Source organism: Apodemus sylvaticus, chromosome 12 (genome assembly GCF_947179515.1).
Source record: "Apodemus sylvaticus chromosome 12, mApoSyl1.1, whole genome shotgun sequence".
In the NCBI taxonomy this organism is placed as follows: Eukaryota; Metazoa; Chordata; class Mammalia; order Rodentia; family Muridae; genus Apodemus; species Apodemus sylvaticus.
In genome coordinates, this window is record NC_067483.1 from 41,540,335 (window position 1) to 41,565,269 (window position 24,935).

At 48.8% G+C, this 24,935-nt stretch overlaps 1 protein-coding gene across 1 annotated transcript in view; it reads right to left on the reverse strand.

Annotated features, from left to right (window-relative positions):
* Lgr6 (leucine rich repeat containing G protein-coupled receptor 6) overlaps positions 1-24,935 on the reverse strand; it is a 121,430-nt gene that overhangs the window by 35,000 nt on the left and 61,495 nt on the right. The window contains exons 5-6 of the mRNA XM_052200683.1: positions 8,457-8,672; positions 3,244-3,315 (exon numbers count right to left, since the gene is read on the reverse strand). Of these exons, the coding sequence (XP_052056643.1) occupies positions 3,244-3,315; positions 8,457-8,672 (288 nt within the window). The remainder of the gene's footprint in view (positions 1-3,243; positions 3,316-8,456; positions 8,673-24,935) is intronic.

The following is a 24,935-nucleotide window of genomic DNA, read 5'->3' on the forward strand; positions in this document are numbered from 1 at the left end:
GATCTGCCTAAAGCTGAGGCTTCTTGGCAATGGTTGGAATGGTGACGACCACACTGTGGGAAACATCCCCTCTGGAAATGCTGGACTCCTCAGAGTGCAGCCAGGTTTGTTCTTAAGAGCCATGTAATCCTACCCATCAGCAGAGGCCATAGCAAAGCCCCACCTTAGACTCTGCCCAAAAGCTTCTTTAGAATAAAGGTTGTGTGGTACATGACTTTCATAACCCCTTTCTGTTTTGTTTGAGACAGAGTCTCATGTAGCACAGGCTAGCCTTAAACTCCTGAGCTTCCTGCCTCTACCTTCTGGGTTCTGAGATTACAAGCGTGTGCCACCACATCCAGCTAGGGTAGCCTCTTGCTCCCAGCAGTGAGAACAGTGGTCTACTGGCAGCCTGGTTCTCATCACCGAGAACCTAAGAGAAGCTTCATTATACAGGTACATTTTTTGGGGGGGGGGGAGGGGGATACCTCTGCCGTGATGGTATGAGGGCAGTCAATGCAGAAAGAGGGCGGCAGGGGATGTGAGCTATGTTGTGTGTGTGCTGCACGTGCCTCGTTTGGGAGCCTGTGTGGCCACGCAGGTACGCGCCCGCACCTGGCCCCTCCCCCCAGGTGGCAAAGCTGGGGGCTGCTCTCCCTCTGAAGAGAAGGCTGCAGAGGAGCCAAACCACAGTTTGAGCCAAACCACAGCCTGGGCTGTGGGGGTTTGATCTTCCCTCTGCTGTCAGACATGAGAGAGGCCTGAGTGGCAGAGATTTACAGGGCCCGGGGGAGAAGTACCCTTCCAGCGAGAAGTACACATGAAAGCTCCCGGGTAATAGCCAAGGCTGCCGAGTACGCCAATTATGCAACAATTAAAAGACTTGCCTATCATTTCTTCCCCCTTTCATTCTCCCGGCCGCCCCTCCTCCTCCTCCACATCTGCCTTCCCCTGCAGGCTCCCCAAGAAAACGCTCTGGGGAACAGAAGAGAAAGAACACACTCCCCCCCCCCCTCCTTTTAATTGGAGATCAAAAGTTGGAAGAAGGGCTTGCTCTTCGAGGGTGGGGAGGAAATGGGGCGTCTCGGAGATGAAGCCTCACACAGAGGGCTGAAGAAGAAAACAGGGGAGCAGGGGAGGGTCCTAGATATCTGCCGGACTCTGTAATGACTTTATACGGCCCTGTGACATTATGTGATAGGTTAGAAAATTAAAGACTCTCTGGTATGCAAATGGCTGAGCTCAGACAGCTGGGAGAACCGGCAGTAAGGGCTCCGGGCTTCTTGTTGCCAAGGGAATAACCACTGGGCTTTCCTGCCTCCACACTGTAAAGGTTGGAGGGCTTTTCCTTGTTTCTTGGTCTTGGCTTTTCCATCTGCAAGGTGGGCATAGCCTGGGGGCCTTGTGTGTGGAGGCCAAGACAGATGAAGGAGCCAATGGGTGCTTAGCAGCGGCAGGACTGCTCTATACTTCAGCCAGCAGCAGCTGAGCCAAATGCCCCGCACAGCAAGACAGTGGCTAATTGAGAAAGAGTTAGGCAGTGTGCCCCAAAAGTGAAGAAACAGCTACTTGTTGGCTTTTTTGAGGTGCCAACCCACACTCTGTGGTATCTGTGCCCCAATCCTCACCTGACTTCCCGGCAAAGCTAAGCAGCCCCACATTCCAGGGTGGATGGCTGTGCTCTCTCCTGCCCTGCTGTTCGCAATCCCAGCACCACCCGGGAGCTGGGCTTCTCTAGGGAGACTCCAGCACACAGTAGGTTCACTCAGTTCCCATTGGGCCAGGTGATAGGATAACCATGCACCCTCCTAAGGACTCCTATTGTCTCATTAACACTCTGATCTGCTCTGGGCACAGTTGGGAGGTCACCCTGGGAGAGCTATGCAGCCTTCCTGGAAGAGAGCTTTCTCTTATGAAGATTTAGAGGACTAGACTGGCCTGTTCTAACTGTCTAGTCGTCAAGTCACAGCTATGGAGGAGGAACAGATAGTCTAAGCCTTGCTCAGTTGTAGGAACAGATGGGAATGTTCCTGGATCCAGGCTGGGGCGTGCTGCCCTGACACTGTGTTCCATTGTATACAGTTGGTCAAAGGGTCTGGATTCCAGGACAGCTGAGCCCAGCTCTGCCGTTTCTCCTGCTATGTACCAAGCACAAGAGAGCAGCCATGTTCCTAGGAATCTCACCCACAGGAAATAAGAGCGACTGACCAGGTATGAGTCTCTGTCTGCTCCCCATACAACCACAGATTCTGCAGCCAAGGCCTCCTGGGGTAGACTTTACAGAAGTGGTTTTTCCCAACATGTTGTTCCCCCATCACAGCCTGTATTCCAGAATTTTAGCCTCTGTTGCTTTGGGTTCCTAAGACTCCATCACCTCAGGAGCAGTGTGGGAGAAGGGGCTAGAAAATAGGGGCTTGTTTATGACTGGAGACGAAGATTCAAGAGGAGCTATGATCAACTCCTGATCTCCTGAGCCTTTCCCCACCCTCGCCGGCTTACACTTGTGGTGACCTGGGGCCCTTCTCTCCCAGAGCTCCCAACCCCATGTCCAGCACCAGGTGGCTGTGGCAACCAGTTCCCTCAGGGGAGCTGAAGACCCCAGTCACTCTTGCGGAGCCTGGCTGATTGTTTGCGCAGTGGGGCCTACTCGGCCCACTCCGCAGGGGCTGGCAGGCTTCCAGAGGAAGTGATGGGAGGACTTGGGTGCATTCTGACCTGAACTGAATTCCTGGATGATGATGTGTGAATAATATGGCTTTTTAAGAGTCAACAGCCCGGGTGCTTTTTATAGGCAGGCTGTGGTGCTGAGTGGGCCATTTCCCCATTAATCATTTAGCTAGTTAGATCAGCTGGCCAACAGTCCTGACATTATTCTGGGGTATTGCTCTCCCTTCTATCAGCAGCCACTCTTAAGCAGACATCAAAACTGCCATCAGGTCAGCTCCAGCCCACCCCCAAATCTTCCCATCTCCAGCCTCCATGGCCCAGTTCCTCCACCTTGTTAACTGTTTCATTGAATGCATTATTTGATGTCTCTGCTGGCATTGACCCTGCTGTCCTGCTTCATGGACCCTACTCTGAACTACCTTGGACCCACCTGAAGGGAGAAGAAATTTTCTTGCTGGGTGACATCTCAGAAAACAGTCTCAGAATGGACACATGGGTGGCAAGGGCCGGATCATACCCTGCAGGCCCTTCCCAAGCCCACACCCCGACTCTAGTCACAGGTGTTAAACTAAGACTTAAACAGGCTATCCTACTCACAGTGTCTCCAGATTGTGCAGCCCCTCGAAGCTGTGGGTCCCCACATGCTGGATGCGGTTGTTGTGTAGATGTCTGCGTGGGAAGGAGAGAGACACGTCAGAATGTGTGGCACAACCTCGGGGCCAGAGCAGACTGTGTACACAGCAGCAACATGGAGGCAAAGGACCCACAGAACAACCCCAGTGGTCCAACCTCTTTTCCCCCGGGACAAGCAGATCGGCCAAGACCCATTTCGGAAGCCACAATTGCCAAGACAGGATTGACCACAGGCTGTGTACCTTATTGCCTTCCTAGTGAAAGCGCTGGGAAGAGGAAGGCGTAGCCAAGGCTCCAGCAAGCTCTGACTAAGCTGGGAGAGAGACCTGATGTCATAGGGGCTCACATCTGAGGCCTCTTCTCTGGCCCTGCTCCTAGGACTCAGCCAGCCTGACTCAGTGGCCAGACGTTCCTAGAGGAGCCAACAGCCAACCACGGCAGACAACATATAATTAAAGGCTAAGCTTTGTTACGACTGGAGAGAGCTGTGGTCTCGCTGAGAGAGCTGAGAGGCTGGTGAGGCTGAGGCAGCAAGCAAGGCCTCTTAGAGGAGAGGTGGCAATCCTCAGCAGGGCCTTGACAGGCAATGCACTTGAGTGGAGGGGAGGGGTTCCAGGCACTGATGGGTGTCGGGAAGGTGCCTGGGCCACCTGGCTGTACAGAGGGAAGTTTGGGAGAGATTCCCAAGGAAAACAGTTCACTGAAAGTAAAACAAAATTGCCTTCTGCCTGCTCATAATTGAGCGAAAATAACCAAACCAAACTCCTCTCCACCTGAAGTCTCTCACAAGGAGCAAAGGTCAGGCAAGTCACCCAGCCTTGTGTAGATACACTGTAGACCTTGTGGCCAACCAAACAGTTTGGGGGGGGGGTCTTTAAAAGTCCTTGTATCTGAGAATGATCTGCTGAGAAAACAAACTCTGAGATTTGATTCCCCACCGCACCCCCCCCCAAAAAAAATCCCACCCGAACTTGTGAGGACCAACCATGTAAATACTGTTTCTTCCATACTCTGTTGTCCAAACGGGAACAGGCAAAAGAGAAGGTAAACCAAAAGTTTCTTTAGGCTAATCATGGAGGAGGGGCCAGAGGTGTGTGAAACCCAGGGGCATCCATGGTGGAGGGACTGAACTCCACATTTAATACGACGACAACTACTACAACGACTATGTGGTGGAGGATCAGCCCCCCGGCGGCTCTCCAAGACTGGCCACCACCTCAGCACATGCCGCCTCTCCCACCCACCTCACCAGGGGACAGAATGGGACAGAAGCGACTTGTGTGGACTTAACCCACACACGACAGTTTGGAGAGGACAACCGGCAGAGCCTAGAGATGATGTGTTGGACCAGAGCTGCCCAAGAGTCCTTCTCCCACCCAACGAAGAAACCACAGGTCAACAAAGGGAGAAGAGGATTGCAAGGAACAGCTAAGTTCCAAGCCTTGAAGAAAATGCAGTTAATGCTGGCTGTGGTAGAGAAAACCTGTCATCCCAGCACTTTGGAAGTACAGGCAGGAGGATCAGGAGTTCAGTTACTCTTGGCTACATAGTGAGTTGGAGGCTAGCCTGAGCTACATGAGACCCTGCCTCAAAAAAAAAAAATTACAGTTAGTGAATGAGGAATAGATAGAAACTGATCACAGTTACCTTTTGCTACAAAACAACCTAAACGACATTTCAAAGAGAAAAATTAAATGAAAAAATTACATTGTAGGTTAAAGTAGTAAAACTGGGGCCCCAAACTTCATCTGTAAGTCCAGTTTCAGGGGATCTGACGCCCTCTTCTGGCATCTGTGAGCACTGCATGCACTCAGGGCATATACATACATACATACATACATACATACATATGGGCACGCACACATATAAATTAAATAATAAAGAAAAAGATAAAGCTGGACACTATTAAGTTGGGCAGGGCAGAGAGAAACAAAAGTTAAGACAGTTAAAACCCCAATCAATGCGGGATATGTTAGTTTCTCAAGGAAAGGACTCCCCTGAGCCTGAGGATAACAATAATACAAAAAATTCTCCAGAAGAAAGAACAGAATCTCCCATCAAAGGCATCCATTGTTCCAGGGAAATTAGATGCAGAACTTTCTACGCTGTGGCATATTTGAGTTATGCTGTGAAAGTTCAAGAATTTACAAACATCTTTAGGCAGAGAAGGGAAATCACTTATGAGGGGTAAAAAGCAGGCTGTCTGGCAAAGACGCTGCTGAGCTCTGAGGGCTCGAGGGCCGCGAGTCATGTGACACTCTCCTCTCTACCTGCTCCACCAGGTTGCAGTAAGGAGGGCAGGCCCCACCCCCAACTCAAGGATCTTCTGGTCCTGAAGGAAAACAACCCTTGCCATCTGAGCGAGGCTTTTTAACTTTTACCATTTCCTCTCCACCTCCATCTCAACTCTCACCACGTGTGTCCTACCTGCCTCAGGTTCCCAGACTCCCCTCTCCTTCCCTTTCAGCTCTGGTCCAGACCGTCTTAGCTTCTGACCTCTAGCTCTGTGACTCCCGCTCTCTCCACTTAACTATTCGTTTGGCTCTGGAGTCCCGGCACCTTCTACAGTACAGTCAGGGACCTAGGCTGGGGCTTACAAGATTATCTACTGGACATTACTAAGGAATAGCTGAACAGGGCTCTTGTTCATGCCACCAGTGTGGGAAGGGGTCCCACACACGTCAGAGTGGCACCCGGGCACGGGCTATGGTGGAGGGAACCGAATCACGTCCAATACACTTGTCTGAACATTTCCTGACAGGCCCCCATCCACACATGCATTTTTCTGTTTTGTTTGAGGTATGGTTTCATATAACTCATACTGGTCTCTACCTTGCCATCCTCCTGCCTCAGCCTTCCAGGTTGTAGAGTTACTGGTGTGCCCAGGCACACACCACATAGCCTACCCCTTTGTTGTTTAACTAACTTTGTTCTTGCTTCCTATTGTGGTTATCCTTCTTTATCTGCCTCCTGGACTTCCCTACAGTACATCTCAAAGTCCTGGGCCAGCACCCTCCCACCACCGTCGTCGTCTTCTTCTTCCTCCTCCTCCTCCTCCTCCTCCTCCTCTTCTTCTTCTTCTTCTTCTTTTCTTCTTCTTCTTCCTCTTCTTCTTCCTCTTCTTTTCTTCTTCTTTTCTTCTTCTTTTCTTCTTTCTTCTTCTTCTTCTTCTTCTTCTTCTTCTTCTTCTTCTTCTTCTTCTTCTTCTTCTTCTTCTTCTTTTCTTCTTTCTTCTTTCTTCTTCTTCACCTTCACTATCACCTCCTGCTGGAGAGCCTCTTTCTCACACTAATGGGAGACAGAGAAGGAAGCTTCACCTGTGCCAAGCGACCTGGTATGTTTCAGCTTTGCTCCCTGCACGGCTTTTCTCCCTTAACTGTCCCTCCTCATACCCAGTGGGACCTCATACCTTTTATATCTATATTGGGCCTGAATCTCACACCAGCTTCCTAACTTCCAGCCAAGCCTGGAAGGTCCATCACACCTTTCCTGCTTGGTTCTCCACCCCGGGGAAAACCTCAGAGATAGATCAATTCTCCCCTCAAACTGCCCCTCGCAGTAGCACACTCCCACTCATCCTTTCTACTGCCTCAGAGACCAAACCATGGTACATGAGTGCCTCAGAACTCATCTTCCTGTCTCTGGTCTCTCTGTGTTCCCATCCATCCCTCACTCTAACCATCCTAAAATATCTCCTTTTAATGTTTGCTTGAAAACCTGCATGTTTCCCTCCACAACTGACAAATAAGGCCAGAGTCTTTGCTCTGGCATGGTTTGTCCCCAAAGTCACCTCCTCAGCCTTTCTCGCATAGTCTGCACAAGGACTCTCTGCTACAGCTGGATGGCCCCAATCACCAACAGCCAAACGTACTTTCTCCCCCACCATGTCTTTAATGCTCTATCCCCCTTTCCTGTCCAATCCCACTGTCTCTCCATGTCCAGCCACAGTCTTGCTTCCCCTGGGAAGCTGTCTTCTTGCCCACCACAGCTGTGTGGCCTCTCCGCAGCTCCTGTGCTACACACAAGTCTGCCTTCACCACTTAGCTATAGCTACATAGTCATAACTGCCTTGGTTGTCTTTCCTTAGAGGAAAGTAGACTGTAAGTCCTCCGGGCCAGCCCTTCTGCCGAATCCTTCTGTGACCTTCAGCACACGCAGAGGCTCTGTAAATGCATACTGCTGCCCATGTAGCCGAGACCCATCCTAGGGTTCTCATTTCCCAGTCATCTTGTCTGTCACAGAGACTTGACCCTATTCCCATGTGAGGTCACATCATCAAAGCTAAAACCAATCACACCGACTCCCAGAACAACGGAGGATACAGCCATTCTAATAGAAGAATGGATTCCACTGTTGGCTCTCTAAGTTCCCAAGACAGAACATTAGACAATTAAATCACTCCCTACGTCTTCATCTCTCACATGGAACTTAGCATCATCCATTCATGCCTGGAAAACCACACCAGATTCCCAAGAACAAAGGAGGCAACGGTGCCATTTAGCAGAGCCACTAACACACATGTTCCTGCAGCAATTAGTATGTAACCCAGAGCAATTACACATGACCTCCAAGCCCTTAGTAATTAGACTATGAACTTACCAATCATTCATAGCAATTAGCTAGAAGCTAATTTGCACTGTAAAGTTCCCACTAGGAAGACAGAGTTAACCCCAGCCCCTATCCCTGCCAGGGATGCTATCTCACAGGTAATTACCCTGCTGGGGCTTTGACATCTAATTACATGTGATGGCCTTTTCTGCTTCTTCAGGCCTGCAAAACTAGACGGATTTATTCTATCCCTATGCCAAAGCATATAACTGCATCTTTTGATTGTCAATTGTGGTGGGAATTACTTAAGAAATACTTGATTTATATTTCAATTAGCATGGAGTGGTTATTTTACTTATATAGTAAGAAAATAAAAGAAATAATATTTCTGATAAAGATTATAATGATTAGTCCCTTAAGTGACTCTCAGAATACTTCTATGAGCTTAATGTCATCTGGCTTTGAGATCATCCTATAGAGTCAACAAGGGATGGTCATCTTCATTGTCTACAGAGCAGAAACTGAAACAAGGTTTGAACATGCAAAGAAGAGCAAAGCTCTGGACCCAACTGGAGAAAGTACGGAGCCCTCCCATCCCTGCAGGGGGTGGGGACTGAGACAGAACTCACAGCACCACAAGACTGGTGAGGTTCTGGAAGGCATAGTCAGGGACGTGGCGGATGCGGTTGAGAGCCAAGGTCGTGGCCTGTAGAGCAGGAAGGTTGTTGAGAGCTCTGACAGGGATCTCGGTGAGTGCATTGTCATCCAGCCAGAGGTGGCGGAGGGAGGACAGCCCCTCAAAGCTTCTCTCAGGGACCAGGGAGATGAGGTTAGCATCTAGGCGCCTGGTGGAAGGAAAAGATGGAGAGGGATCAGTCCAACGCAGGTAGAGATCAAGCTTTAGGGTCAGCCTGGGCTTGGAATGACCCAACAGGCACTCTATGGTACTACTTACCATAGATCCCACCTCTTCAAAATTCCAACCCACAATTCTTGACCCTTTATAGCATTTCCATTTATGGCCCTAAATGCTCCTCTCAGATCCAACATAGAAGCTATAGCCCATTTGTGATAACCAGCATTTCCCTCTGTATCCTTAGCTTCCCTGTCCTGAGTGTAACCTATTCCCCAATCCTGTCCACCCCAAGGAGATTAATGGACTTGTCTTTTACAGTGACAGAAGAAATTATCCCCCTTCTAGACACAACTAAAGAAAATGTCTTCTCAAAGATGTAAGCCATTCTGTCACCCACCCCTGGCTCCACCTGTTCCTTAACCTCTCAAAGACCTTCAAGTTCTATATGGCTCCTGTCAAAGCCCTGGGACTCCTAGATACATTAATGACCCATTGAAGGTCCAAGCATGCAACCCCTTTGTAGTGGGTTGAATAAGAATGCCCCCCCCACCATAGGCTCATAAATCTGAATGGGAGTGGTACCATTTGAAAGGATTAGAAGGATTGAGAGATGTGGCCTTGTTGGAGGACGAGTGTGACTGGGATGGGCTTTGAGGTTTCAAAAGCCCATACCCCCCTCTCTGTGTCTTTCTCTTTCTCTGTCTTTCTCTCTCTGTCTTTCTCTCTGTGTCTTTCTCTGTCTATCTCTCTGTCTCTCTGTCTCTCTGTCTCTCTCTTTCTCTCTCTCTCTGCTAGTAGATCAGGATGTCAGGAGAACAGTAGCTGTCAGCGGGTGGTGGTGGCGCATGCCTGTAATCCCAGCACTCTGGGAGGCAGAGGCAGGCAGATTTCTGAGTTCGAGGCCAGCCTGGTCTACAGAATGAGTTCCAGGACAGCCAGGGCTATACAGAGAAACCCTGTCTCAAAGAAACCAAATCAAAAAGAAAAAAACAAAAAACAAAAAACAAAACAAAACAAAACAAAACAAAACAAAAAAAAAAAGAGCAGTAGCTGTCAGCTACTGTTCCAGCACTTCTAGCTGGGGAGTTTCTCCCAGGAATGCATGAGACCGCCAGGGAGGTACTGCTAAAGTAACTTAAGCAAGACACAGAAGCATTGCTGACCTGTTTCAAGCAGGCTTGTGCTCCCTACCATGACAATGATGGGCGAAACCTCTGAAACTGTAAGCAAGCCCCCAGTTACATGCTTTCTCATAATAGTTATATTGATCATGGAATTTCCTCACAGCAACAAATCACTGACTGAGACACCCTTTATTTGCTGCTTCTCAGAACAGGCGAATGAAAGATGGGTGACTATGTGCACAGAAATTCTAGAGCACAAAACACTTGATACGATCCCTAGAGGACTTATTAGCTCTGCAGATAGACTAAGATACCTTATCTTTTCACGGGCCTGCCCAAGCCATGAGATGCTACTGTTCCTGACTCTTAGCCTGGGGCTTAGACTGAAACAATCTTGTCTTGTACAGGGAGCAAAGACAAACTGATCTGTGAAAAGCTCTTGGATTTATGCTTAGACTTTGCTGTCTTGAAGGGGTCTTAGCTCTGAGCCATGGTTCCCACACACAGACTTCTGGTATCCATTATAGAAACCTCAGGTCGTGTTCACAAAGTTTGAAATCCACAATCCTGGATCCAAAGGGAGAATTGCTTGGCCAGAAGAGTAGAAAGAAGTGATTTTCCTTTATCCCAACAGCACAAGCCTGTTTGGAAAAGGTCAGTAATGCTTCTATGTCTTGCCCAAGTTACGTTAGCAGTACCATCCATGAGGGTCTCATGCAACCCTGGGAGAAACTCCCCAGACAGGCCTCAAGGGGACTCCGAGGGACAGGCTGACACACAGCCTTTGGTTATAAGGACAAAATTATTAGGACATACTCTGAAGGCTGCAATTAGGAAAGGCCTCCCTCCACATCAGCATAGATGGTGGGAGGTACTTGAACATCTGTGTTTATCGCTGCTATTTATGATAGCCAAGATAAGGAAACTAGATGTCCACCAACAGGTGAATGGATGAAGAAAACAGTATATACAGATAATGGAGCTTTATTTACCCGTAAAATTATGTTATGTCATGTCGATGAAATATATATGAGGATTATGTTATGTGGCTCAGTGAGACAAATACCATATAGAAGCTTTCTATTGTATATGGAAACTTAACTAAATATATAATATTATGGACTGGGGATATAGCGCAATGGCAAAATAGTTCTATACTATGATAAAGACTGCAAAAAATTAAATAAGTAAGCAATGCATGTATTTGTCTATATACATACATGTAGATAGATATAGATATAATAGATATATACATAATAGGCCATGAAAGTAGAATATTTTATGTGATTAGAGAAAATCCTAAAGGGGCAGAAACAAGAGGGGGTAGTGGGGCAGGGAGAGAAGAACAAATATTGCCTGTTTTTCCTCATGCATAATGTAATTGTAACTATGCATACAAACACATTATGTGCTTATATGGCATTAAAGCAGAAGGTGGGGCTGGTGGGATGTTAACTCACAAGTTAAGAGCACTTGTTCTTACACAGGGCCTGGGTTCAGTTCCCAGCACCCACAAAAGGATCTGTAACCCCAGTTTCAGGGGATCTGATACCCTCTTCTGACTTCCATTGGCACTGCATGCAAGTGGTAGGTAGATTATATAGAAAGATATACAAATATATAGATGATATATAGATATATATTCAGGAAAAATACTCATACATACAAAAGTATATCTATACCATATGTACACATATACATACACATACACATATACATGCGGGAAAAACACTTGTACACACAAAAGTAAAACAAATCTTTTTAAAAAGTAGAAGGTGAGAACATTGATAGACCAACAGGAGTCAGGAGGAGGCCCAAAGAAGAGCAGGGAAGGATGGGAAATGAGTGGAGAGCAATGCTATGCATTATGTTATGTCATAATAAAACTCATTGTTTTGTGCACTAATTAAAATAATTAATTTAAAAAAATAACCTGATGAAGCCAGCAATCTCTATAGCGAGTGCTCTCTATTCATAAGGATTCCTGTCACCACAGACATGACCCTCTGTCACTGGCCATGTGACAGCTTTAAACATAGGGAATCCTATGATAATATGCTCAGTCCTTCCTGGAAGATCTCAGAAGGACTGGGGTCGGGATGGGACTCATCCCTGAAGATGTCATAGCTATTTCTACACAGATGTGGGAACCACTACACTAGGAGACACAACTTGGCGCCTCGAGGAAGAGGCCACTCAGGTATAAAGCCCTCGATGAGCTCTGTGTCAAGGACAGTGTTGGCAAAATGGAAACTGCCGAGAAAATGGCACATCTTCCACACAGAGTTCACAGTCATTAGTAAATTCAGGTTGACAGCCATGGCACAGCACTGTGACACCCAGTCCAGGGCATCAGGGAAGGGTACCAGGGGAATGTGACGCTGGCATGGAGACCAGGCGGCCATCAGTCCAGTGACGGAGTGCAGTCGCCCCAAGCAGAGCATCTGGGAAATGCAGAATAAAGGAGTCCTGAACCAGTGTAGGGCTTCCAGGACAAAGGTGTAGAAAAGAAGGGGCGAGGTGCCTGGTGAGGTTTCGGGGGCCACAGAACAATGCCATGTTATAGGAAATGGGAGCCACCGAAGGTTTGGGTTTTTTTTTTTTTTTTCAGGTTTTTAAAATTCTTGTTCCGGCATATAGTCCCTACTATATAGTTCCCCTCCCTCATTCCTCCCATTCCCATCCCCACCTCACCTCTCCCCCGACCATCCACTCCCCCTCCTTCTTTTTAAGCCAAAGGAGAACATCACTATTTTTGCGTTAGAATCAAGATAAAACTGATTTTTTTTTTTTTTTGAGACAGGGTTTCGTTGTGTAGCTCTGGATATCCAGGAACTCACTCTGTAGACCAGGCTGGCCTGGAACTCACAGAGATCCGCCTGCCTCTGCCTCCCAAGTGCTAAGATTAAAGGCATACACCACTGCTACCCAGCAAGACTGATTAGTTTATACAATTAATATATACCAAGTCTTAAAAGAAAAAGCTGAGTGTGGTGGTGCCTGTCAGCTAAGCACTCGAGAGGTAGAGGCAGGGGGATTGGGAGTTCAGGGTCATTCTTGACTTCAGGAGACCAGCCTGGGCTAAGGAAGATTCTATTTCTAAGATATCTTCCCTTCCAAAAGCCCAAATAATAAAATGAAATGAAGGGGAGGGAGAAGGGAAGTTTCCCTTGGAGTGACAGCCACAGAGGTATTGGGGAAGGGTAATATTGGGGCAGAACATTAACTAGAGGTCAGGGAGCTGGGACCTAGCTAGCCTACAGGCCTGAACTTTGCCCTCTACCACCACCTGCCTAATGGGTACATTTACAGAGCCACGAACGCTGACTTCCCCATATGGGTGATATCACCTTCCCTGAAGTTCAGGCAGCTCTGCAGTGACGACCATGACACTACCAGTAGTCACTGTTTCTATTTCTGAGCCTAGCACTTGTCATATGCTAGATACAGGGCCAGGTACAGGTATGTGACCTGTGTCTGCTCAACACTACCACAAGGTGGCTCTAACCACCCCCACTTTACAGGGATTAGACTGAGTCACCCAGTGAGCCAAAGTCATGAGATTTGAACCCTTGTCTGCTGATACTCAAATCCGTGAATCTTCCCACTGTGTGATGCTGGCACTCCATTCATATCAAAGGAAGTGAGAACCTGCTTACCTTCTTAAGGAAGACAGAAAGTGTGGGCAACTTTGGGTGGGGTAGGGGCAATTTTTAATCTATCAGCCTAAGATAGATGGAGTCAGTTATTTAAAAAAAACCACTTGTGCCGGGCGGTGGTAGTGCACGCCTTTAATCCCAGTACTTGCGAGGCAGAGGCAGGTGGATTTCTGAGTTCGAGTCAGCCTGGTCTACAAAGTGAGTTTCAGGACAGCCAGGGCTACACAGAGAAACCCTGTCTCAACAAAAAAAACAAAAAACAACAAAACAAAAACAAAAACAAAAACAAAACAACTTGTATTGCATTTATTTATGTACTTTTGTATGTTTGTGGGCTCACATGTGGAGGACAGAGGACAACTTACAGGAGTCAGCTCATGCCTCCCAGCAAGTGCCCTTACCACTGAGTCATCTTGCCAACCCCAGAAAGTCACTTCTGTGTGGATGGATAGGTGTGAACACACACATATGCCTTCCCACGTGCCTTGCATCTTTCCATGTGCACACTACAGTCCTGATCAGTCCACTTCCTGCATTTTGTGCAAACTACAGGCAAGAGAGCTTGGGTAGGGCTCCTTCAGCCAGGCTGGTCATCTAGCATCCGAAGACTTCCTGCATCCTGTGTCTCTCAGCATCACTCAGAAAGGGCTCCTCCTCCTCACCTCTCAAGGAAGGACAGACTTCAGGATCCTCCAGCCCTCCTTCCTGGGCAGGGAGCCAGCATGCCTCTAGAGCTCACACACGTCCTAGAGTTCACACATCTATGGTAGAACTGTTCTAGGCCGTTGGACCACGGGAGTTTGTATCCCTGTTCCTGGTGCTTGGGGATGGGAACATGGCAAAGCTGAAAGCCAAGCGAATCGACAAGCAGAGAAAAACAGGACAAGAATATGAACTCAGTCAAGCCCATCTCCATGTTTGAGGTGATCGGGGACATTACACATTCCACTCACGCCAGCTGGGCTCTGGGATGGAGCAACTCCAGGATGGTTCTGTTGGGTACAGTGAACTGAAACTCATTCTGCCAGGAGGGTATGGAGGGGCACACCCGAAATACCAAGGCTTAGAGGCAGGCAAGAGGGTCAAGAATTCAAGGCCAGCCTGGACCGCGTAATGAGTTCCATCCAGGCAAGCGTGGGCCTCAGAGGGAGACCCTGTCTCGCCAGCAGCGATAACAGCATACACACTGTCCAATTAAATCTGAATTTCATGTCAATGAAGACCTTTAGCAAAAAATTTGTCCCATGTAATATTTAAAACCATGCCCAATAAAATTTAAATATCAGATAAAGGTTAAGTGTGTGCGCTTCCCCCTCCCCCCACTCCGGCAAGATTTTTATTTTAGGGGGTGGAGAGATGATGCAGTAGTTACATACATCTTGCTCATGCAGAAGCCCTGAGTTTGGTTCGAAACACCCATGTCAGGCGGTTCACAACTGTCTGCAATCCCAACTCCAGGGGAATCTGACGACTCTGGTACCTCTAGGCATCTACACTCATATGCAGATACCCACAGATGTCAAACTACACATGCATGTCATGTACAAATTTAAAAAAAATCTTTCAAAAATGTTTAGATTTACCTATTTCATGTGTATAGGTGTTTTGCCTGCGTGTACGTATATGCACTACTTGCATGCCTGATGCCCATGAAGGTCAGAAGTGGGCATCGGATCTCCTGGATTGGAGTTTAAGGATGGTTTGTGAATCATGAGGATGCGGGGAACTGAACGGGGTCCTCTTCAAGGGTAATATGTGCTTTTAGCCACTGAGCCCCACTAAAAGAAATCTGGAAATGTATTTGCATTTTATCTGGCAACTACAGCCATATGTCCCCTCCTTTTAGCCTGTGTATGGTACTGATGCCCTAGGTTGGCACCCTTCTTCTATCCCTTTAACAGATCTAGAGGTGCTCTGGTGACCCCAGGGAGCAGCAGGGCACCTGGCAGGACCAGGTCTTGGAGGCCTTGGCTGCAAGGCTAACACACGGTGTTAAGTTCAAATGACTCACGCCTGCTGCCCCGGGGAAAAGCAGTAAGCCAGCTCTAATCCCATCACCACCACCACTACCACCAGGGTGGCCTGACTCTTAGAGGCCTGCAAGGGTCAGCACCCTGCTGCAGAGAAATCTCTCCCATCTCCTTCAGAGGATGGGGGGTTTCTGCAGAAAACCTTCCAGCCACTTTGAGGGAACGTTCAGGCTCTACTAGGGTGCCTAGGCCTCTGGGGTAAGTAGGCTTCCCTGCCACCTGGGAGTGGAGAGGGCTGATGGGGGCTTCTGCACTGCCAGCAGAACCTGCCTCTGGGGACTAAGAACTTCCAGAGTTGCACCCGCCCGCCCGCAGGTGGGAGAGCCAACCCCGGCTCTGGTTTGGCAGGCGGAAGACAGCAATTATACCAATTAAGCGCTGGAATAAAATCAACACCACTCCTCTCCCCCACGTGGGGCTGGCCCCTCCAGTGCTTTCCGATTAGAATTCTTCCCTGCGGTGATGGGGCAGATTAGCAGGGCCCCGGCAGGCCAGTTGGGGCTTGCCTGGGCTTTGGGGAAACAGCTCAACATCTTCCTACTCCCAGCCTCGTGCTGAGGTAGAGGCAACAGGTAGGGTGAGAGGGTCTAGCTCCAAGACTTCTCAGGGAGAAGAGGATATGGCTGCCCCATGACCAACATGAGTAGAGAACTCATAAGGCCTGACGCAGGAGAATTTCAGGTTAGGCAGCAGGAAACAGTCCACAAAGGGTGACCCAGAAGACCAGCTGGCCTAGCTCATGTCACACCAGGATCTTGATATGCTGAGATGTCAAGGGAAATGCCAAATGGAAGAACAGGTCTGGAACTGGAATTCGGGGCTTCTTTCTGCTCCGCTACTCTGACTCCCCCAGAGTGATGAGAGCGGCTTGGGAAGTAGAGGGTCTTGGCTGTTGGTAAAGCACTTGCCTAACACGTACAAGGTCAGTCCCCAATACCACATAAAACTGGCAATAGTGTACATCTACTCTCCATGCATGTAGAAAGTGGAGGGAGGGAGGTAATTATGTTCAAGTTACTTCCCAGCTATGTAGTTTGAGGTCAGCCTGGGCTATGAGACACCTTGTCTCGAATAAACACAAATAGGTAGGTTGCTTGATAGGCAGGTTGGTAGACAGATGATTGACAGACAGACAGACCGTCATGATAGAAATTGATAGATAGACAGACAGACAAACAGATAACAAAGTATGACAAGAGGACAAAGCTGTGCCTCTCAGTAGTAGGAAAACAGAGGCTCTTACAGACACAGGGAAGCAGGCTGACACAAGTATAACTATCTGGAACTTCTTCCTGGGTGGGCCACTAGTTGACCCATGAAGTCGCCAGAGATTCTTTTAGATTTATTAGTTTGTAAAGGTGTATATGATTGCTTTCCTTGCGTTATCATGTGCATGTCATGTCAACAGAGGCCAGAAGAGCACAGGACCCCTTGGAACTGGAGTTATGGGGGACTGTGAGCCACCATGCGGATGCTGGGAACTGAACCTGTGTCTTCTGCAAGAGCAGCCAGGGCTCTTAACCTCTGAGCCATCCTTCCAATCCTAGCCAGTGATTCTCGTAAAGGGGCAGTTCTTCAGAAGCTCCAGGCTAGTTGTCCAGCAATTCTGCTTGCTTTCTGAGTCCAGACTGGTTGGAATCTAAAGGCTGACTGGCTGCAGGGAGACCAGGAAGACGGCTGAGAAACCAGAGAGAGTGTCCATCTCTCCTGTCCTGCTCAGGTTAATTATGATTTAGGTCTCCTCTCCAGCTAGAGCACATGATGTGAAAGATGTGGCAGATACAGGACAGGGGTCTCCAAGAGCAGGGAGGCAGACAGCAGAATCCAGAGGGAAGGTGGCACAAAGGAGGCTCCTTGTGGCTTGGGCACATCTGGGGCTGGGGGGAAGCTCGCTTCTCATCCAAGCAGAGAGAGCTAGGTTTTTAGGTCCCTCCTATAACACGGCCCCTTCACTGGAAGAAAGTCCTTCTGTGAGTCAGAGGACTCGGAATGTTCCTTGCTCTCACTGGTCCAGCAGTAGTTTTGGAGAACCAGGACGGAATCTCCGTTTCAGGCATTCAAGTACAGAGCAGGAACCCCTAGCTAGCAGTCATCCAGTGACCAACCTCTGGCCACTTGCTTGGCCCCAACCCTTACTCCAGCCTGGCTGCCTCTGCTCTCTTAGGAGTCTCCCACCACTCTCATCCTGAAGGCCCACTACATAACTTTCAAGACCCAACACTCATGAGCATGTGATGTCCTGTTCAACATTGGTAAAGAAGCTCAAGGTGACCCTGAGGATGGTGTGTTAAGTCAGGCATAGAGCCCCAACACTTGGGTACAGGTGTGACTAAAAGCATTGGACCAGCCCAGACTATGTAGTGAGTTCTAGGCCAGCCTAGAACATGGGGGCCTAGACTCAGAAAAGCAAAAACAAAACAAAACAAAACAAAACCCAAGATGGTAAAAACAGCACTAAACCTTACTCAAAACTTCCCCAGGAGATATGGGCAATTTATGTTCTCATTTTCTAACTGGAACTGTGACGAGGAGGAAGTTGGAAGAGAGAGGTTGAGAAAAAGGAAGCTTCCAGCCTTGTTGATTGTTTGGGCCAAACCCAGGCCTCAGGTTTCATCTTACAGCCCTATCTCCAGCTCAAAAGATGCATAGATGGACTTTTGGTGGAGCACTGGAGATAGGAGGGAGGAGGGAAAATGAAGTGTAGGCTTCTTAGGTTCTGATGAAGGTAGAAGGAAAGGATTGGGGAGAGAGAGAGAGAGGGAGAGGGAGAGGAAGAGAGAGAGAGAGAGAGAGAGAGAGAGAGAGAGAGAGAGAGAGAGAGAGAGAGAGAAGCAGCCGCTATGGAAATGGTAATTCTGTGGGGAAAAAAAAATTCTACATAGGAGCCGTTGATTGCCTGGAGGGACCAACAGCCCTGACCAAGAGTCTGCCAGGGAAAGTAAGGGTTCCAGAAGGGGCAGGCTGGCACCTGCACAGCGGCGAGGAGGAGCCCCGGGCCTCTGCAGGCATTAAGGGCCCCTGGCTCCCACCCCAGCACTAGCCTCTGTTCACGTTGCCAGCTTCTGCACAGAGGCCATGGGGCTCTCAGGGCATGACAGTGGGCTCCCTGTGCACAGCATGCCCCAGCCCTGCTTGGCATAAGGATTATCTATCCGGGCACTAAGCAGACTGTACCGGACGCAGGCAGCTTGGGCACCAGTACTTGAGTGTCTTTGTCTTCGTATGTACTGACGCCACTTGAAGGCTCTTGTGTCACAAGGACCTCTGTAAAGCTCTGCTTCCCTGGAGGTATCCCCTGCTGCCTGTCGGGTTGTCTCAAATGCCCCTCAGTACAGACAGCATCCAACCTGTGGGTTAAACTCAACAACCCTTTCATGCCAGTGTTGGGCTCAGTTCTGGGAATCAACTTGAGTTAACACATAGTCTCCCACCACGTAAGTTCTCGGCCTACTTACTTTATTGTTTACTAAGACCATATGTCTCAGTGGCTCAGTGACCTTAGCTGATGTGTAGAGAGGACTAGGTGTCTGGCAGGTGTAGCGAACATTATACACATATTATCTTACTTAATCTTCACCCCAGCCCTTTGCATATAGTGAGAGAGGTTCAGGGAGGGGAAGCCATTGGTCTGACTCCAAAGCCTCTGGCTTTAAACCACAGCTTCATATTCTTTGATCTAGCTTGTAGAAAACACTCTTGGAGCCAGGGCCCAACCTTTTTTTTTTTTTTTGCCTTTGAGAAATCCAGGAAGGCCTCACAAAGGAGGTGGTACTTAAATTATCTCCCAAGCTAGGGTTAAGGGTTTTCTGTGTGGGGTGTTAGAGAGGGAGCCCACGAGGTAGCAAGAAGAGTAAGAGCCAATGTCCAGAGCGGGGGAAGGCCTTACGAAAGAGCCAAAGTTTGCAAGTGTGTGAGCAGAAGCTGGAGAGGAAGTGGCAGAAGCAGGGAAGGGTAGGTGGTAGCAGGTAACAAACTGAAGTGGAGTGGAGGAAGATCACCCAGAGAGGTTAACCCTGGGCTGGGGGCGGGGCATGATGTTAACCCTGGGCTGGGGGCGGGGCATGATGGTAACCCTGGGCTGGGGGGCGGGCAGTATGGAAGCCCACTCTGTGCCTCATCTCTATCTGAGGGAAGAACTGGGTAACCCTTGAAGCAGAACCCTTCATCTTCAAGGGACTGCCATGCAATCTCGGTTACTGGCAAGCCTTCCCTTGTGCAGGTGTGAGCATCAGAGCTTGTCCCGAAAGGCCCTACCTGGTGTCTCAGCTAAGGAGGGCAGCCCCAGCACATGATGCCCTCAGGAGGTGCCACTTGGAGCTTTTTCCAAATAAAGACCAGGCAGAATGTTGGTTCTAGAAATAGTAACCCAGCCTAGAACATGTGATAGGACTCCACACCCAGCTCCAGAAAGTTCCCATCCAACATCTTCCCCTTGCCAAGTACCAGTGCACACGGGATGTAGGCGATGAGATTCCCTAGACCCTCAGGTCTCCTTGCTGGTGGCTGAGTGTCCCTGGTGTTTAGGGAAAAGCACCCAATAGAACATTGTGTGACAGGAGGAATGGTGCTATCCAACACAGCAGCCACGAGGCACCCGGGGCTGTTGACTACTTCAAATCTGAGTCACATTACCGAGGAACCGGGTTATGTTTTATTTTATTTTCATTGACACACGATGCTGGTGGCTGCCAGACTGGACAGCTCTGAGGAATTAGGTTCTGTGTGAGACATCAGACTACAGTGACAAGTGAGATTTGGTTCTTGCCTCTTGGGAACTCATAGTATGTAAGCCACCAACCATGATACAGTGTAAGTGTACTCTTGTGCTGGAGGTGTATGTGTGTATGTGTGAAGAGGAGACAGTGAATTGTCATGATCATGAAGACAGGGAAGGTAGGCCAGGCTTTCAAAAGGAGTGAGTGGTTGGCATTCACGGTGAGCCTTAAGGACAACTGAATCCCTTCCAGTAAAGCAAGAATGTCTGGCAGTGGGGAGATACACAGACATCTAGGCAAAGCCCACTATGGGAAGGGAGAAACAACCCACTATGCGTACAGGAGCAGAGGCTGCTGTGGGAGGCAGAGAGGGGAGCTGAAGGAAGGTGGGGAGGCAGATGGGAGGAGAATGTGATGGCCATGGGGGCGCTGTGTGCCTGACTTTTAGCCATAGGGACGGGGAAGGCTGAGGGTAGGAATACCGCTCAGGTGGTGGCTGCTGTGTTCATGACACACTGAGACACGGAGCTCTGTGACTTCCAGCACATTCTTCTCTTCTCCCTGGGTTCAGTTTCTTCGCCCACACAGGGTGAACCCAAGAAGGATTCTTGGGGCTGTATCCTATAAGGAGTCCATGCCATCTTTGGACAAAATCTTCCCTATTCTTGTCCCTGTGTCCCAAGACAGGAGCCTTGCTGAGCGTGCCCGCTCACAAGCATGCGTTGTGATGCCAAGGCTTGGTCAGCCAACTCCACTCCACACCCTAGAAGCATCCCAACATGACGAACGTCCTACCATTTGGACAGAATTACCTTTTTTATAGGATAGAATCTGCCCGCTATTGTTTTAAAAACCTGGCAAGTATTATTTAGTATCCTTTTAGTGGAGAACATCTTTTTGAGGAGACTTACTGCAAATGAGACACAGACGTGTAACACGGGGAAGGCAGCAACATGGGGTCTGGGAAGGATGTCAGTCAAGGTGGAGGAAGACAAAGACTGACTTCGGCTCTCCAAGTGTCTTTGCCTCAGAGACTACTTCAGTTTTTCTTTCTCCATTATGCTGGAAAGGCCCTAGGAAGAGGAACTATGTCACCTCATTCCCTGAACCTCTCTGCAGTGAATTGGGGTTGAGGTTGAGATGGTATTGAAGATTGAACCCAGGGCCTCGAGCAGGCTAAGTGCTCTACCACTACATTCCTATGCCTCCAAGTGTGTGCTCTTTGTCAGTCAAGTTAAGTGCTGGGACTGGGTGCTAAAGACCACCCAGGCAGACCACCTGCCTCACATGTCCATGGGTTTCATCTCGAGCAATGGAAGAAAGGGAAAACTGCTTGTTAAGAAGAGACCAGAGACATAGAAATAAGAGTTGAAAGGGACCCTGTTCAACCAGGGATCTCTGAGGGACCAAGTTACTTGGCCAAAGTCACTGAATGAAGTTATCCAGGACCAAGAAGATGTTGGCTATGTATGCGCCTACTGTTCATAGTCTAATGCTCCCCTCTCCCAGCCCCTGCTGCTGGGAGGATCCTGGGAGAAGATTGGGTTCCAAGACCCTTCCCTTGGAGACAGCCAACATTGGGTCCTCTCCCATGACTCCCAGCCATGACCTCCACATCTGGAACCTAACCTTAGGATCTCACAGAGAGCCACACCCATACAGAAGCATCCTCAGACTAAACCCTGGAGAGCAGGAGATGGATCATTTGTAGAAGATGGGTCTCAAGGAGACAGGGATGGAAGAGGAGAGAGCAGGCCACTTGAGCTACCAGGAGCCTGAGCTGAACTTATGGGGAGTCGAGCAGACAAAGGTGTGGGGAGCCCCCAAATGACTGTGTGTTCCCATCAGTGACTGAAGGAGCAGGAGGCTTTGGGGCTCTCCGTTGCCCCACATGAGGAAGGGCTGACTTTGCCGGGGTGCAGGGATTTCATCAGCTCTGATTTATGTCACCTATAGATGCCTTCCCTCGCACTGTCAGCCTTCCAATAGATCAAAAGTAGGATATTAACATGAAGGCAATTCCAACTCCGTTCTCTGGGCCATGCTAATGCCCAAGCCACCCTTCCCTTCCATCTGTCAGAAGAATTGATGGGTGTGCAAGAGGCCCAGGAGGCAGAGCGCCGCTTCCTTTGTGTACATCAAAGGCCGATACCTGAGTGTTTCTGCAAGCCATTCCTTGTGTTCTATTCAGCAGCAATATATAAAAATAATTACATGCCCTACAGGAGGAAGGCAGCAGGAGACTGTGTAGCCTTCATGAGCTTCCCCTGAAGACATGGACCTACAGATCTGGGCAGAAGGCCAGCTTTGTGGGTGACAATCCCGGAATCTGGAGGTGGGGACTGTGAAAAGCTATCCCATCTATCCCCCACCGTCCAACCTTGGGATTCCAAACTACAGGCTGGTTTCTGGGGACATGCCTGGCTATGTGAGATGTGTCTGGGAGCTGAGTTTTGCTTGGGCCTGGTGCCTGCCTTGGTAAAGGCAGCTTTGGCTGGTGCAGGAGAAAGCAGATGGGCGTTGTCCCAAACTTGCCTCTCCAGATAGGGGGCAGTGATGTCAGAGTTTAGGGACCATCGGTGACATCCCAGTGTTAGAAAGATGCTATTAGCAGGCTCTGCAGTAATAGGCACAAGGGGGAAGAAAGCCAAACCACAGCTTAACATTTCTAGAAGGAGAAGCAAGAGAAGAAGAAAATGGTAAAAAACCCATATGGTTCTGGCTTTTCTAGCCAGGGTGCCAGGTCTCCTGATTAACTGTTTTCTCCTCCCAGTGGAACTGTTTGAGAACTGGAGAGGTTACGCCTACAGGATGTTAATCCCATCTTTCTTGGCCTTCCCATCTCCCTCTCTCCTGCTCATCCATCCATGTACCACACATGTACCCCCCCCCCCTTCTACTCATATTGAGTAGAGAGTTGGAGTCTTGCCCTTCTCTTCTTCAGAATCATCCACGGCCTGCAGTCACCTACAGCCCCTTTAGTTGGCCCTGAATTGACTCATCATCTTCATTTCTCATTTCCCCACGCCCCTCCCCCAGCTGCAAGCATGCCTCCGTGTGACCCATGCCTCCGTGTGACCCATGCCTCCGTGTGACCCATCCACCCCAGAGTTCAGGCTTCATCATCCTTGTGTCTTCAAAGAGCTGCAGCCTCTTAAAATTATATTTCTCCCCCCTCTCTTCAAATTTTTGTTTAAAAGATCTTTTAGAGCCCACCAGGTATTCCCTTTTCATAGTCAGCCTTGCCGCAAACCCCAAGGACCTCCAGCCTCATCCACAGACAGGGAGAGTGGCCACAGTTCCTCTCCTCCCACTTGAGAGGAAATGAGCCAAACAAGCGAAGCACACTCAAGCTTAAGTTGTATCTGTAAAACCGAGGGAAATGCAGCCACTAATTACCTGCCACCAAAATACCTACTGATATATAGAAAAAAGAAATTCATGCACGCACATACTCATATACGGACACACACACACACACGTATACTCATATATGGATATGCATGCACACACATATACTCACATGTGTACATGCATGCACACACATACACATACTCTCATTCACATGTGCACATGCATATACATTCATACACTCACACGTGTGTATAACTAAAACCTGGATCAAAAGCAGCACTAAGTTAGGTCTGGCATCTCTGCTGATGGTGAGGGTTTCCCTCTGCTTTGCTCTGTGATGCAGAATAGCCCAACCAGCCTAGATGGAAGGTGGAAATACATCTGTCTTCTCCTGCCCTAGATATCTATGAGTCAAAATCTAGGAAATGGGGAAGCCATGCCCTTGCATAACCTTTCTGGTGTAACCAACATGTACAGCTGGCCTGTGGCAAGCAAGACAGTTCTCCCCCTCCCCTCCTCTCCTCTCCCCTCCTCCCTTTTCCTCTCCTCTCTTTCTCTCCCTTCCTCCCTCCCTTCTTTCTGCTTTTCCTCTCCCTTTCCCCCTCTCCCCTCCCAGGTCTCCTAACATAGTCAAGGATAGCCACAAACACGTTTTTCACACCTGAAGTGCTGGGATCACAGATGTGGGCCACCACCCAGCAAAGCTGTGGTTCTCCTCCATCCCAAGGAGCTTCCTGGAGTTAGGTAGCCCACAGTGCTGCCTACAAACTCTGAGTCCACTGATGCAGGACAGAGACTGAGCTCGGCACTGTGGGCTTCTTCTGGCGAGTCAAGCCAGAGACTTGTGGACGATCACATAGACCTTAGTGAAGAACCCACCAGAGGGTAAAGGATTCCATACAGGACATCAAAGTTACTCCAGATGCATGTCTTCTCAGATGCTAAAAACTTCTCTGGGAACTGTGCACACCAGCCTGCTTGCCAGCTGTGTCTGAAGAGCAGGCTGAGCTATCCCAGAAGGGAAAATGAATGAAATCCTGGAAAACACCCGTTACTTCCATAACGACAAATGCTACATTTAGATCGGAGTGTGTTTTCCTATTTGGAGATAAGAAACAAAGCATGGATTCAGAGAGATGTGTACACATGCGCCCACAGCCTCACAATATACCACATCTCCAAATCCATCAGCAGGTAAATAAATAGACTAGTTAGTTCTGGAGGCACACTGGACTACTATTAAGCATTAAGGTAGAAGGAAATTCTTTCTGAGCTTTAAAATTACATTTTTAATGTGATTGTACCGTAATGCACATGTGGAGGTCAGAGGACAACCTTGAGAGTCAGTTCTCTCCTTCTGCCATGCCCAT